The 16,126-nt window shown below is 35.1% G+C and overlaps 1 protein-coding gene across 3 annotated transcripts in view; it reads left to right on the forward strand.

Annotated features, from left to right (window-relative positions):
• Positions 1-14,873, forward strand: part of GMPS (guanine monophosphate synthase) — a 114,045-nt gene extending 99,172 nt beyond the window's left edge. For all 3 annotated transcript variants that reach the window (XM_033855401.2, XM_033855402.2, XM_073803821.1), the window contains 8 exons: positions 383-556; positions 1,966-2,071; positions 3,450-3,565; positions 5,971-6,096; positions 9,275-9,390; positions 12,481-12,611; positions 13,523-13,695; positions 14,751-14,873. In XM_033855401.2, the coding sequence (XP_033711292.1) occupies positions 383-556; positions 1,966-2,071; positions 3,450-3,565; positions 5,971-6,096; positions 9,275-9,390; positions 12,481-12,611; positions 13,523-13,695; positions 14,751-14,852 (1,044 nt within the window). In that variant the 3' untranslated portion in view covers positions 14,853-14,873. The remainder of the gene's footprint in view (positions 1-382; positions 557-1,965; positions 2,072-3,449; positions 3,566-5,970; positions 6,097-9,274; positions 9,391-12,480; positions 12,612-13,522; positions 13,696-14,750) is intronic.
• Positions 14,874-16,126: the final 1,253 nt, after the last annotated feature.

A 16,126-nucleotide genomic window follows, 5' to 3' on the forward strand; every position in this document is an offset into this window, starting at 1 on the left:
TACCCTTCTCCCTCCCCGTGTCCTCAAGTCAATTGTCTACGTCTGCATCTTTATTCCTATCCTGCCCCTAGTTTCATCAGAACCATTTTTTTTTAGATTCCATATATATGCGTTAGCATACAGTATTTGTTTTTCTCTTTCTGACTTACTTCACTGTGTATGACAGACTCTAGGTTCATCCACCTCACTACAAATAACTCAATTTCGTTTCTTCTTATAAGCATGTGTTCTTAAAGGAGTTTATTTTCGAGCACGGTAGATTTCATCTCCTGGTCAATATTGCAAAAAGACTCTTTAAGAAATTTAGCTGAAAATATAAAATGTTGCTGTCTTTTAGAAGAATTCATCTCTTAAAAGGCTGGTTTACTCCTGTTGTTTGTAGATTGCCAATGAAGTAATTGGAGAAATGAACCTGAAACCAGAGGAGGTTTTCCTTGCCCAAGGTACTTTACGGCCTGATCTAATTGAAAGTGCATCCCTTGTTGCAAGTGGCAAAGCTGAACTCATCAAAACCCATCATAACGACACAGAGCTTATCAGAAAGTTGAGAGAGGAGGTAAAAGCTTATGAGAACTTTCGCATAAAACCTCCCTCCCTTAACCATTTTTAAGTGTACAGTTCAGTGGTGTCAAGTGTATTTGTATTGTTGTGAAACAGATCTCTGTAACTTTTTCATTTTTCAAAACTGAAACTTTATACCTGTTGAGCAACAGCTACCCTTTTCTCCCTCTCCCTAACCCCTGGTAACCTACCATTCTAATTTCTGTTTCAATGAATTTGACTACTTTAAATACCTCATAAGTGAAATCATACAGCATTTGTTTTTTTGTGACTGGCTTATTTCACTTAGTATAAGTCCTCAAGTTTCATCCATATTGTAGCATGTGATAGGATTTCCTTTTTAAGCTGAATAATATTCTGTGTGTGTGTGTGTGTGTGTGTGTGTGTGTGTGTGTATATGTGTGTGTGTGTGTGTGTGTATATATATATATATATATATATATATATATAGTTAATTTATTTATCTACCGATGGACATTTGGATTGCTTCCACTTTCTTGTTGTTGTGAATTGTGCCTATGAACATGGGTTTACAGATTCCTCTTGGAGCCCCTGCTTTCAGTTCTTTTGGATATGTACCAGGAAGTGGGATTTCTGAGTTTTATTATTTTCAATTTTTTGAGGGACTTCCTTAATGTTTCCTTAGCAGTTATACTATATTACAGTCCCACCAACAGTGCACAAAGCTTCCAATTTCTCCATACCTTGCCCAACACTTGTTCTTTTCTGGTTTTTTTTTTTTTTTAATTAGCCATCCTAATGAGTGTGAATTACCTGTACCTTTTTATTATTTTAGGCATCCTAGTGGGTGAGAAGTGGTAGGTATCTCATTGTGGCTCTGATTTGCATTTCCCAAATAGCTAATGTCAATCATCTTTTATGTGCTTATTGGCTACTTATATGTCACCTTTGGAGAAATATCTATTCGGATCTTTTGCCCATTTTTAACTTGGCTTATTTATCTTTTTATTATTGAATTGTATGTGTTCTTTTTTATATAGTCTTGTTACAGCCCTTTATTAGATATATGATTTGCCTTCTGTAGGTTGTCTTTTCACTTTTTTGATGGTATCATTTGGAGAGTTTTAATTTTTAAACACTAGTATATTTTCTGATTTCCTTGTATTACAGTGAGAACTAAATCAGATTGGTGGGTAGGTTTGTTCTCATTTATTTCTATTTAAGAGGTTTACGTTTAAAATGGATTTCAAAGAGAAATATGAAGACCACTAAAATATCTAATTCCTTATAAGCACATAGGAAGAAATACTTTAAAAGATGAAGTTTTAAAAACTGATTTTTAAAGGTAAAAGACAACAGGAAAAGCCAATAATTTGTTACTCTTTGTTTTCTATGTCATTTTGGTTACTAATTTGTATTGATTGGCGTTTTTATTCCCTGTAGGGAAAAGTCATAGAACCTTTGAAAGATTTTCATAAAGATGAAGTAAGAACCTTAGGCAGAGAACTTGGACTTCCAGAAGAGTTAGTTTCCAGGCATCCATTCCCAGGTAAAAAATAGAATTCTGTTTGATTTGTTACTATGCCTTCATGTTGAACAAAAATCAATTCAGACAGGTTTTGAAGTAATTTATCATCTTAGGGAATATGTAACTTTAAAGAAAGGAAAGGATGGATAGGGAATAAATATTCTTTTTAGTGCCTTACTGTATATATTTCATTTTATTAAATACTCATTTTTATTGTATATATATTTATATATTACATTATCTTTGTGTAAACAGATTGTCATGTAATGTTGCCATCAGATGAGAAAGCCAAGAGATACTTTAATAACATTGCCACACAATTCTTAGTGTTAGAAATTGGGTTTATATGTTCTTTCTACTATACCATGATGTATTCCACAGGGTTAAAACTCAGTTCTCTGAAATCCTTATCCCCTGACTTGTCTGAATGGTTGAACCATTTCTTTGCACAGTGCTGTATGTATTTAATTCATGACCAAATGAAAATATTCAGTTTTTAAATAGTCATTTGCTGTCATAAAATAAAATTAATTAGAGGTGGTATTTGTTAAAGTTAGGACTGTGAGTCTTAACCTGTTTTTGTTATGAGTTCTTGAGCTTGGCAAATCTTATACCTCAGTTTCTAGGTCTCTACAATAGTCATTGGGTGATGAGTTGAGGGAATGGTCTAATTAAATGAAAAAGCATAGTAATAGTTAACATTTCTTGAGTACTAGTATGTGCTAGGCATTCTGCTAAATACAGTATTTTACACATGTTGTCTTATTTGATCCTCACAATAGAAACTATTATGATCCTGTTGTCCAGCTGAGAGAATTTTGGGACAGAGGCTAGTTTGCCAAAAGTTATGCAGGTTGGGTTTGGAACCAGGATTCTAGCCCCAATAAGCTCTTCTCAGAGTTAGTTACTCTTAACTACTGTATTGCCTCCATAAACAGTGTTGCAAAGGTATAGCCCATATGGAGATTAGCACTTGTTTATATGACGAACTTCAACTGTAGTAATTTGAGACGTTCAGTCCCTAACGTGTGTTGGCAAAGGATTGTGTATGAAAGTAATTTTAAATAGATTGGCATGTATATTGTGAATTAAAAATATTTATTGGAGAATTTTGAGATTCTTAATACAGGGACTATTAAAATAAGAGGTGTATATCATGGATGTGAACAGAACTGAAGCATTCTAAAAATGATGAGTTGGATGGGAAACTAATAGCTGCATTTCATATTAAACACTTTAAAAAACCTAAATTGTATATGTCAGTTATATTTCAATAAAACTGGTTAAAAATACAATGGCAGGGGTGTTTTATATTTTGGGAATAGTGACCTTTTTTTATTTAAAATTTTATATTAAACATAACATTTATATTAAATACCATTGTTACTCTTCTGTTTAGGTCCAGGCCTGGCAATCAGAGTAATATGTGCTGAGGAACCTTATATCTGTAAGGATTTTCCTGAAACCAACAATATTTTGAAAATAGTAGCTGATTTTTCTGCAAGCGTTAAAAAGGTAATAATTTGTGTTGAATTTGTTTATTATAGGAGCTTTAAGCAGACATAGCTAATTGGTGCAAGGAATTGAATGGATTCTTGCTGTACTCCAGTCTTTATAATAAAATTGATTAGGGTTTCATTATTTGAAACTTCAGGGTAATTTAACCTTTGGAAATGACTATGAAGAAAGTATTCTACAGACACTCTTAAATGCAGACTTCTCTTTTCAGCCATTCCATATATTTTAACAGATTGGATACCTTGAATCCCTGAAAATACTAGATACAAAGTATTTTAAAATACCCTTTCATATTTATTGCAAGAAGGCAAGGGAGATCATTTTAGTTCTAAATTGAGGATGATGGAAATGTCTCCAGTTCTTCTGTATATTTGGTGCCTAAATTTATAATCTGTGTTAAAGTGGGCTTTGGTTGGTAGTGCTTCCAGTTGTCAGACAAAAAGCAATGTAAATTCTCTTTGGAGTCTCTTCAACCAGGCCTCAAAGAATTCCCATAAATAGAGTTTCAACAAATATGAGCTTACAATAAAAAACTATAAAATAGATATAAAAGTAAGGCACCATGAATGAGAGCTAGTGGAAACAACTAGTAGAAGACCCTCAAGCACTTCAGATACTGGAATTGGCATATAGGCAACATTTAAAAGTACTGAGAATTAAAAGAAGCAATTTTTAATAAAAATAAGGTATATAAGAGACTATAAAAAGTGACAGGGGAGCTTTGAAAAAAAATTACGTTCTAGAAATGAAAATAAAATTAAAAAGAGCTAAAGAGAGAATTAGTGAAGATCGATGTTAAATTATCCAGAAATTGGAACAAAGCATCAAAGACAAAATATGGTTCAAAGAGGTTAATGTAGAATGAGAATGTCAACTTTAATGTATATCCAGAAGGAGATACTAGATAAAAGTATTGAAATTCCTCCACACTGGTGAAAGATACCATGCCTCAGATTCAGGAAGCATAATAACATCCCAATCAGGATAAAGGAGAAGAATTTGACACCTAATAGGCATAACTATGGAAGCTACAGGCTACCAAAGACAAAGCAGCTGCAAAGAAAAGATTGATTGCTGCATAAAGGAAAGGCTATTACTGGAAGCAGTAGTTAAAAGCAGGAAGAATTCAAAGTATCAAGAGAAAATAATTGTGAACAATAGTGAGTAGATAAACTGTCTCAAAGAACTAGGGCAAAATAAAGACATTTTCACATAAACAGAATTTACTACCAACAGTCTGTTACTTAAGGAACTATAAAGGCAGTGGTTCTCAACCTTGGCTGTGTATTAGATTCAACAGGGGGAGCTTCTGAAGTATTCTATGCTTGGGCCCCTTCTCCCTAGAATTTATTTAATTGATGTGGGATGGGACCTGAACATACTAAGAAATTTGAATGTATAGCTAAGGTTGAGAACCACTGTTTTAAAGAAATGACTTGAGGAGAAGCAAAAGGATACCAGTTAAAAGGTCTGAGATACAGGGACTGGTAAGCAAATAAAATGGTAAATGGATAAAATTAAACAGACATGGACTGTATAAACTGATCTAAATTTTGGTGTTTATTTAAAAAAAAATAGTATAACATTATATAGCTAAAATAGCATATAAGCCACAGGGGGATCAATTGGAGTTAAAGCATTCAAAGATCTTTGTATTTTTTGCTAGTTGGGCAGAGGTGATTCTCTTTTGTTAAATATCCCCACTTAAGGGGAAATGATAAAGAATAAAAATAGAGGGTTTAACTTCACAACTAGTAAAGGGGAAATAAATGAGCTGGGAGAAATCATCAGTTCAGAGGAATATAAAAAGGGAGAAAGAAATATAAAAAGTGGGGCAAATAGAAACTACTGAATTAAATGGTAGGATGGAATTCAACCATATTATTAACCCACAATTAAAAGGATTAACATCTTTAGTTAGGACATAATTGTCAAACTAGATTGAGGAATAAAATCTAACTATAGTCTGTTTACCTAGGGATAGGAAGAGGGAAGGTAAAAGAACAGAAAAACATACACCAGGCAAATAAACCAAAAAAAAGGAAGTAGGTAGAGATATATTAATTTCAGACAAAGTTGACTTTATGGCAAAAAGTTTCCTTAGAGATAAGGAGAAGGTTTGACTCACGTGAGGTGTCCCTTGCTGTTGACAGAGGATTAAAGCCTCCATGTATGTAAATCTAATCTGTGTTTCTTGTCCTGATATTTAACTTCTCATAGCCCTGGCGCTCAGAAATGAAATTCTGACACACTGCATAGCACACACAAGTCAGAGAGAAATACCAAATAGAATCTATTGCTATAAACCAGAAAGTGTAGGTACATAAGATAGTAAAATGTACCAAAAGAGTGAATGCTGTTATTTCTTGAAACCCTGAGGAGTGTGTCTTTGGTTTTCCTAGCCACATACACTATTACAGAGAGTCAAAGCCTGCACAACAGAAGAGGATCAGGAGAAGCTGATGCAAATTACAAGTCTGCATTCACTGAATGCCTTCCTGCTACCAATTAAAACTGTGGGTGTGCAGGTGAGTTGTGTGACTTCATTGACCTGTGACATAACTTTCTGCTGCTCTTTTTGCTAATATTGAAATAGGAATGTCTTAGGAAAATATACAAAAGTATATACACCAAGTTTAAAAATGTAAAAAGGCAATATTTTATAGAATGTTTATGAAGTGAATAAGGTAATAGGAACTAAATATTCAGGCTGAAATTTTATAGACTTGAAATACCTGTCATCTGTATCAAAAGTAAAAAAAAATTCAAAGAGTGATTTGCTATAGGATTGGCTTGCTTGCTTCTGCCTTGAAGAACAGGTACCGAGAGGTCATGTCCTCATTTATCCTTCTTGATGTGAAATATTCTGTGGCTTTAGAAGTCTCTAACTGCAAGAAGGCCCCCAGATGTACATGTTACACCATTTACGCATTGTTCTCAGCTTGTGTATTCCTTAAACCAGTGTCCTCTGCCTCTTCAACATGTCCCGTCTCTCCCTATCTCTCTCTTAGCTGTGATAATGTACAACTAACATTTTCAGTATGTTCTGTCTTTCCAATTGTAAAAGCATGTGACTGTAATATAGTTCTCATTTTTGAAATGCTATTCATAGATTATATTAAGTTCTTTATTTATATGATCATCGGGTGAGTTTCTGGGGGAAAAAAGCTTGGGAATCTAGGGAAGAGGAAGGTTTCTTTTCAGTGATTTAGAATTTGAAGTTAAATGAAAACTAGAAAAGGTGTCAATAATTCAACTCAAAATGGTGCAAGTGCCAGTTAAGTGGGTTAATGTGTTTATAATGTTCTCTTATAGTAGAATTATGCATGGGAAGAAATTAAATACATTTTAGAGATTGTTCATCTAAAACTTAATATATACTCTTTTCCATAAATATGTGAATCTGAGCCATCCTTTTAAATTCCTCTTTCTCCTGAATTCATGTAGCTCTGTTTGTAAATAAGACAATAAAAATTCATCGTTACTTTAAAATTAAACTAAAATATTTTAGTTCATGGAAATGATAGGGCCAGCTGTTTCCCCTCTTCTCCCTCTTTTTAAAGGCCCTATGTGAAAGCTACTTATATTGTTTTTAAATCATGTTGAAATAACCACTCCTGGAATTGTAGGAATAATTTTCTTTCAGTGGTGTATGGATTATCTCATTTATCATATACAGATTCATTTTGAAACTCATCGTATGATATTTCAGGCAGATATTACCCTACTATATAAAAATAGAAGAGCAGACAAGTGGGTTTTTTTGTTTTTGTTTTTTCCAGTCCTAAGTAGATCTATTATAGAAAACTTCCAGCTGTGTATGCTAACTCCTGCTAGGCAGGGAATTGAACTAGTTCCCCATTCCCCTTTTTTGATAAGTTCGTAGATAATGCTATGGATAAATAAATAAATATAATTTGTTGGATGAGTGATTTCTTTTTTAAAAAATATGATTAACATATATATACACTATTATATATGAAATAGGTAAACAACTGTATAGTACAGGGAACTATAACCTGTAATGGAAAAGAATCTGAAAAAGAGTTTTATATATATATATATATATATATATATATATATATATAACTGAATCACTTTGCTGTACACTTGAAACTAACACAACATTGTAATAATTACACTTCAATTTAAAAAAATGAAGCTCATTCAGGCTCCACTATTTTTCCCATCAAAATAGAAGTTTCTTTTGTTGTTGGTTATCTTAACTTTATCCAGTCTCTTAGGCCTTTGAAGCTGAGACTCTTAGAAGTCCAGATAAAAATCATAATTCATGGTTAGTATAGCAATGAAGTTTATTTTCTAAATACCAAAATAAACTGCATTTGTAAAAAAAAAAAATGTACAGTACATTTAAAAAGTAATTCTCCCTATTTCTGCTCTCCAGTTAAATGTTCCCTCCAGAACCATTTAGAAAGAAAATGAAAGGGAATTATTGACACCTTTTTCATCACCTTTTTCTTTTAACTGAACATCATGAACTTCTTTTCATGCCATTGCAAGTAGATTCTTATTCTTAACTGCTGCCTTATATTCCATGTATGATTATACCATAATTTATTTAATCATTCCCCTACCAATGGACATTTAAACCATTTTCACTTTGTCACTATTATAGGCATTTCAGCAAGTAGTATCTTATTTTTTCAAGCAGTTATTCATGTATTTCAGTAATATTTTCAGGATTAAAGAGCATGTACATTTTAAACTTTGATAAATACTATTATATTATCATTCAAATAGTCTGAATTCTTAAGTTTACTGTGTATTAGGTAGTTATCTAATGAATCTTACTTTTAAGTTGTTTTCAGTTTAAATTTTTTTTTAAGTAAATGACTTGGATTAAATAGGACAGAGGAAAAGGGAATCAATATTATCAATTTTATTCACTTATTTTAAAATTAACTTTCTTATTATAAAGGAATAAATTATTTTTATATCTGACTTGAGAATCCTTTATCCATCTAAAGGATTTGGCAGATCTTGTCTGCCAAATTAAGTGTGCTGGCTATCTGTAGTTCGGCAGGTATTTGGAATGAAATCCCAGTGGATCTCTGGTGTATGTTGAATAAATTATTGAAATTACCGTGACACTTCTTTTTAATGTCTGAGCTGATTTAGGTAGAATTTAACGGGATGTTAGGGACTTCCCTGGTGGTCCAGTGGTAAGGAGTCCGCCTTCCAGTGTAGGGGACACGGGTTCGATCCCTGGTCAGGCAACTAAGATCCCACATGATGTGGGGCAACTAAGCCCACACTGCTGAGCTTGTGCGCCTCAACTAGAGAGCCCGCGTGCCACAAACTACAGAGCCCACGTGCTCTGGAACCCGCACACCACAGCTACAGAGCTCACGGGCCCTGGAGCCTGCGCGCCACAACTAGAGAAGACAAAACCCGCACAGCACAATGAAGAGCCCACGCGCCGCAGTGAAAGATCCCACATGCCTCAACTAAGACCCGATGCAACCAAAAATAATGAATAAATAAATAATACAAAAAACTGTTAAATAGGGGATTTTAATTTAGGATTTGTTTATATCATTAGCAAACTATCCATATATACTTATAGTCAAGCATATTTTTGTTTAAAAAATTGCTATTAATGGTTATCATACATGAAATATTTTCCAGTCCATCTTTTGAATTCTGTACAATCATTAAAATTATCAATTGTATTTTTATTTTCAGGGTGACTGTCGTTCTTATAGTTATGTGTGTGGAATCTCCAGTAAGGATGAGCCTGACTGGGAATCTCTTATTTTCCTGGCTAGACTTATACCTCGCATGTGTCACAACATTAACAGGTGTGTTCTGCAGGTGGTGGTGGGGTGAAATGTAATGGAAGGATGTGGTTTTTTTTTTTTAGGATGTGTTTTTTTTAAGGTCTTCCCATGTTGAAAGAGCAGTGGCTCAAGTGTAGATACAGGTATGTGCTTAGGTCATAATCCAGCAGATATTTAATAATACCTTGTACTTTGTTCCTTCATCACAGTGCAATCATCTGCTTATTAAAATATTTTTTGCTTGAGAAATAGGAAGGTTTTTAATTATAATATGAAATACTAAAGACAGCTTTAAAAACATGTCTTCCCAATTAGCAATTTACACTACTTGTTTTATGATTAGATGTTTTATTCCAGAAGGATTGAAAGAATTGTACAGGTTATAGAATTACTGTTAGGGACTTAGTCAATTTAATAATAATTCCAGAGTAAATCAAAAGAAAGAGACATATGCCAGATATCGTCAAAGTAACAGCGTTAAGTGTTTAAAAAAATTTGAATTTAGTTTTTCAGATCCAGTTTTCCTTTAATTTACACATTAATTTCTTATGTTGTATATATCAATAACTGATTTATTGATATAATCTTTATGTAATACTGAGCATTGTCTGTTATAATTTCAAAAGTCTTACTCATTTAGTACCAGATTGCTAATTAAATCTTATTTTACACTGTTTCACTCTTTTCTATTTTCTTCATGGGTTTTAGGCAGTTAACAACCAAAAAGAATTTCTTGAGATTTCAGTTTACTCAAATTAGCTACAGAAAGTATAAACCTACTTGTTGGTGTTTACTTAGCAGGGTATGTATATTTCTATACTGGTGTGGCTAGTATTTGTAGGCTGGTATGGCCTTCAAGACAAGAAGTCAAAGGGAAATCACATTTTTACTGATGGGAACATGTCCTTTAAAAGGCTTGCATAGATGAACCAAAGGCCCCCAAATACAGAAGCACCTTTAACACACTGAAAGGGTGAATTATTAATAAATAATGGTAAATTTGTAATTGCCTGTTTTGAATGGAGATAATTGTCTTGGTTAAAATAATGGTTCATAATTCATCTTCTGAAACATGCTAATACCTAAATAAACTTCATAGGTCATACAGAAAATTCCCTTTCACTGAGTTTGGCTCCACGGCTTTTACTACATAATTAATATGTTTTTCATTTCACAACATTCTTGTTTCATCTGTCTCTTTGTCCTTTTCTTTTGCCGAAGAGCACTCACCCTTGTTTAAACTTTATCTCGGTCCTTTTATAGTCTGGTTTCTCTGCCTGTCTTTTCTTTTTTCCCCGTTTGTCTCTCCCTCCATTCTTAACCCTTCCTCCCTCCCCAAAAAAGGAAAAAAATAAAGTCTAACAACCAATAAACAAAAAACTAGATTTTAAATATGAACCTAGCAAGCCCTTAAAGGGTGTTGGTGAATTTTTGATTTCTTTGCCAGGGTCTTTTTTTGGGAATTGGAATTTAAAAAAAGAAAGAAAAAAAAAAAGCTTTCCATTTTTACCAGTCTTTCCCCCCTAATTTGCATGCTGGAATCTTTATATAGAGAGGGACGGTTCCAGTTTTACTGGAAGGCTGCCTATCCCTGTACATTCTATGATCACTCTTGTTTGAACAAAATAAAAGAAAAAGGAGCAAGTTCATGGCATTCTCTTGCATAGTTGCTTTTTTCCTCTAAGGATTGTTTATGAGCTCTAGGAACTATTTTGTTTAGAAGAAGTGTGGCCTACTTTCTATGCATGGAACAAAACGCTTCTTGTGACAGTATGTTTGGAAGGAGGCAATGAAGTATTTGGTGGTAGTGGTGGTTTTAATCTGATGTTTTTTTCTTCCATATGTTTTATTTTAAGTACCTATTAAGAAAAAAGCATTATTAAACTTCACCATGGTAGTTACAGGGGAGATTTATTTTCTCTGCTAAAGACAGTAGGGCTAAGGAAAAGGGACAGTTGCCTGCTGGCTGGAGTTGGATTGGAAAGAGCCAGGTGGCACTCATCCCTACCCCTTCTCTCTCTTGTTTTCTGGATGAAGGTTGTAGAACAGATTCCTCAAACCATTGGCAAGATTCCCCTTGAATTGTTGTAATTATTTGATCCTAATTTCCTCAAGCTACCTTCCAAATCCTACTTTTATTAACATCTGCAGCATACTTTCATAAGTTTCAAACAGACATTTACTTGAAGCAGTAGTAAGTCATTCCTTTTCAACCAAGTCTTAACTTTGGTGATATTCTTAACCTTTCTTTGGGATCAGTGTTTTCCAAAATGTAAAAAAAAGAAAAAAAAGGTTGAGTTGGCAGTCAAATAAGTTTGGGAAATTCACTGTAGTCTCATCTTGGAAGCTTCTAGCGCATATTATAGTTTCTGAGGTTTTGTTATAAAACCTATTTATTTAATTTGGTGTTTCCCCAGGAATTTCCTAGGGCTACTGTAACAAATTTCCACAAACTGGAAGGCTTAAAACAACAGAAATCTATTATCTCACAGTTCTGGAGGCTATTGAAGGCTATAAGTCTGAAATCAAGGGTGGTGTCAGCAGGGCCATGGCTCTCTCAGAAGGCTCTAGAGGGAGAATCCTTCCTCGTCTCTTCGTAGTTTCTGTTGTTTGCTGGCAGTCGTTGCCTTGTGGCAGTGTAACTCCAATCTTTGTCTCCATCTTTACATGGCTGTCTTTTCTCCATGTGGCTGTGTTTACAGATTTCCTTCTTCTTAGAAGAACACCCACCAATCATTGGATTAATCCCCCCAAACACCATTATGACCTTTGTTTGATTACCTTTACAAGGACCCTATTTTCACCCACAGATTCCAGATGGACATGAAGTTTTGGGGATACACTTCTATCCAGTACATTAAATGGAAAGAGGATTGTGATAATCACTTACATCTTTGCACGTTCTGAGATACTAGTATTCCAGAAAATATACTTTGAGGAAGGTTCATAGAATAGAGACCCTTCTATAATCTTATATCCTATCCTACCCATTTGGGAATTTGAAGTGGGTAAGAGAGGGGCCTAAGAACAAATGGAAAGAATGTTATTTTATGTGCTTTGCTTCTCTTACTAAAACGTATTTTCTCTGTAATTTTCACTACCCCCTTCTAGAGTTGTCTATATATTTGGCTCACCAGTTAAAGAACCTCCTACAGATGTTACTCCCACTTTCTTGACAACAGGGGTGCTCAGTACTTTACGCCAAGCTGATTTTGAGGCCCATAACATTCTCAGGGAGTCTGGTAAGCTGCCCATTTTGTTCATCACTGAATGCTCTAACTAGATTTTGGAAGCATGGCATTATTATTTCTAGTAGGAGGACTCAGCTTTTAGTTTTATTATTTAATTCTTTGGGTAGTTCTGTGACATTGCCTTATCTGTATAAAATTTATTCATCTTTGTGGTCATTTGCGGACATGTACAAAGTGGCAAAAAATTTGAGTTGCTCAACTCATATGTTCCCAGCTGAGGTTGAACAAGGCAATTCTCTGCCTTCTTGTTTCAGCTCTTTCTATAAACAAGTGTCCCTTTTGTGGTCTATTTAATGACATGTTTTTTGCATTTTCGTGCTTTTTGTTGGTGATTTCACTGTTTAAAATAGTGCTGAGGTGCTGTCTAGGTTCCTAAGCACAGGAAGGCTGTGATGTAACTTACTGAGAAAATAGGTTTGTTAGATAAGATTCATTCAGGCATGAGTTATAGTGCCATTGGCTGTGAGCTCAACGTTAATGAACCTACAATAAATATTGCATAAGGTGTGTCTTTAAACAGACACACACATAAGCAAAGATATGTATTAATCAGTTGATGAAAGTGGTCAGGAACCTAACTCTGTATTTCCCCTAGGGTTAGAGGTTCAGTATTTTCTTATTCAGTGTCTGCAGTATAGAAGATAACTACTATGAATAATGAATTGACTTTATATCACATCACTGTAACATATCACTGCAGTCATCAAATTCTGTAATTTGTATTTGTGATTATGTTTACTTACAGTGCTATGAGAGTAGCTAAAAACAGTACATGATGACAGTCCCAAGAAGTGGTGTGTGTATGTGTGCGATTTTAGATCTGTCTGGGGGGATTTAATTGAGCAGAGAGTGCTTTTCTATGGTGTGGTGATTGGTTCTACATGTTAACTTCCTTTCTTTAGGGTATGCTGGGAAAATCAGCCAGATGCCAGTGATTTTGACACCTTTACATTTTGATCGGGACCCACTTCAGAAGCAGCCTTCATGCCAGAGATCCGTGGTTATTCGAACCTTTATTACTAGTGATTTCATGACTGGTATACCTGCAACCCCTGGCAATGAGATCCCTGTAGAGGTAACTTATACTTTTTTTTCCTAATGTACATTTTTAATACCTTATACATTTTATAATAATGGTGAATGGAATAGGCTATGGCAATGTTGGTATTCCTGAGGTTGGTTTTCTGTTCATAAAATAGGCTCTTTTTAATCTCCACATAATTGGTTGTTTAATACACTATAGTAGAAAAAGGCCTTAAGTTTATTAAACTCCAGATGTCTGATTACTATGTGGAGAATCACCAACTCTAATCTATCATTTCATCTAATCTTGCCAACCTCTACTTTATAAATAGTATCCTCCAAGTAGAGAAGAAAACACTAAGAGTGAGGAAGAGTTTATTAGACATAAGGGTGAGATTTGATGGCGTTATGGCCAGGCACCCATGAATTTCTTGTTGCTCTGCCTATTAGCAATTGCAGTTTTGATCACCATCTTCCTTTCTTATTATCCCTCCACTAGAGTGTTCCAGAGGAGCTATTTGCATAATGGCAAATGAAAGTCAAAGCGAGACTTTATTAGTTGGACCACTGTTCCAGGACTCTAATACAGGGCTCTGATTATATATAGCTAGATAGCTGGGTTGGGGAATGTGGCTTAGAGTCTGTTTTCCCTTAGGCTCACATTTGCCAAGTCTCTGGCCAGTCAAGTGACAAGGCCTTCCTTGTCTATACATATAGCAATGATTATTATTACCTTGCGTTATGTGCCACCTTGGTGGCCTCGACGTTGTAAGCCACAGATAATTTGTGAAGCATTGGCATAAACCCGTAAAATCAGATACTTGGATGCCACAACAATGTCAAATTGCCATAAATGCTTCTAAACACTTGTTATGGACCAGTAACAAACATGACTTGTAGACTGCACTTTGAGTAGTACTGAATTTAAGTCACTTAAATCTATAGAGCATCACTACATAAATTAATCATAAATATATCCCATATACAGAGAGGACAATAGTAAAAATAGATTGTGTTTTAATTTCAAATTACAATTGCAGGACTTCTAAGTCTGTTAGACACACAGTGGACCCTGGCTCTTTATTTATAATCTTTGTTTTATAACAGGTGGTGTTAAAGATGGTCACTGAGATCAAGAAGATTCCTGGTATTTCTCGAATTATGTATGACTTAACATCAAAGCCCCCAGGAACTACTGAGTGGGAGTAATAAACTTCTTGTTCTACTAAAGTTCCGTGTGCAGATTAAATTGATTAGAAACTATTCCCAGTATTGACATGCAGTACTGTCAAAACAGTTACTGGAGCAACTACATCACATCTGAGTTCTCTGCAGCAAAAATCTACGGCTTAAGAGCTGAGTTGGGGATAACTAAAAGGGACTGAAGAGTTTGTATGGGTATAATCAAAGCACCATTGCCTACACTCAGACACTGACACTGCTTTTGCCTTTACCTCTGCCTCACTTGTTCTTTATGTATAAACTCACTGTTGCTATTGATGTCTCTATCATCGAAGATGTATGGGAGTGGGTGAGTTTGGGGGCTGGTAATGGACTTCTGTCCCCTTGCCAGTTTCTAAGAGATGTTAGAAACACCATTATTTACCAGTGTGACTTAGTATGTATTCCTTATGGAGAATCTGCGTTTCCTGTAAAGTAGCCTCATTCCTCCAAAGGTTCTGGGAAGGGGTCAACATATCAGACAAAGGTTTAGGTGGGCTATTCCATCCACTTTTGCTGGACACGGGGGCCCTAAAATGGTAAGCTACCTTAAGATGGAAAAGCACCAGGAATTTGTTGAAGTACTTTGAATTTTATGTCATTACAGCCATGGGAGGAAGGAACTACGAGTAGTCTCAGTTTAAAGTGTTTTCAAGTCATGCTCCATGTTGCATACTGTCAACCTGTTCATTGGTAAGGAGCTTTATCCTCCCAGCCTTATTGCCGGCTCCCATAGCCTTGTAGAGGAAGTTTCTGTTCTCTCCCCAGAAGAGACTGTCTTTGGTCTAGCATAGATAAAGTTCAAGCATTTTAATCTTGTTTGGTCCGAGGAGCAGCTCTGAGATCACAGAAACCATCGTGCACGCCCACAACTTACAAATGCATGCCTGCAGTAATCTCATAAAGAGTTGTAAAATGAACTCTTAGATGTAATCTATAGATACATTTTTTTATGCACTGCTCAGAAGATTGTGACCAGTCTTGGCTCGTGCGAAGTATTGCCAAACTTTGTACTCCTTTCTGCCAGCTGTAAGAGAAGATTTAAGAACTGGTGTAGGACTGTTTGCCATTGCCACCAGTTTCTAACAGATGCTTTTATAACATTCATAAAAATAGACAGTACTAGGTTTGAATTCTGCAGCCATTTCTCTCTCAGTATTTTAGCTGATGTTACTATTTTAAAATGTTACCATGGGGCTTCCTTGGTGGCGCAGTGGTTGAGAGTCTGCCTGCCGATGCAGGGGACAAGGGTTCGTGCCCTG

This window comes from Tursiops truncatus, chromosome 4 (assembly GCF_011762595.2).
Source record: "Tursiops truncatus isolate mTurTru1 chromosome 4, mTurTru1.mat.Y, whole genome shotgun sequence".
Lineage (NCBI taxonomy): Eukaryota > Metazoa > Chordata > Mammalia > Artiodactyla > Delphinidae > Tursiops > Tursiops truncatus.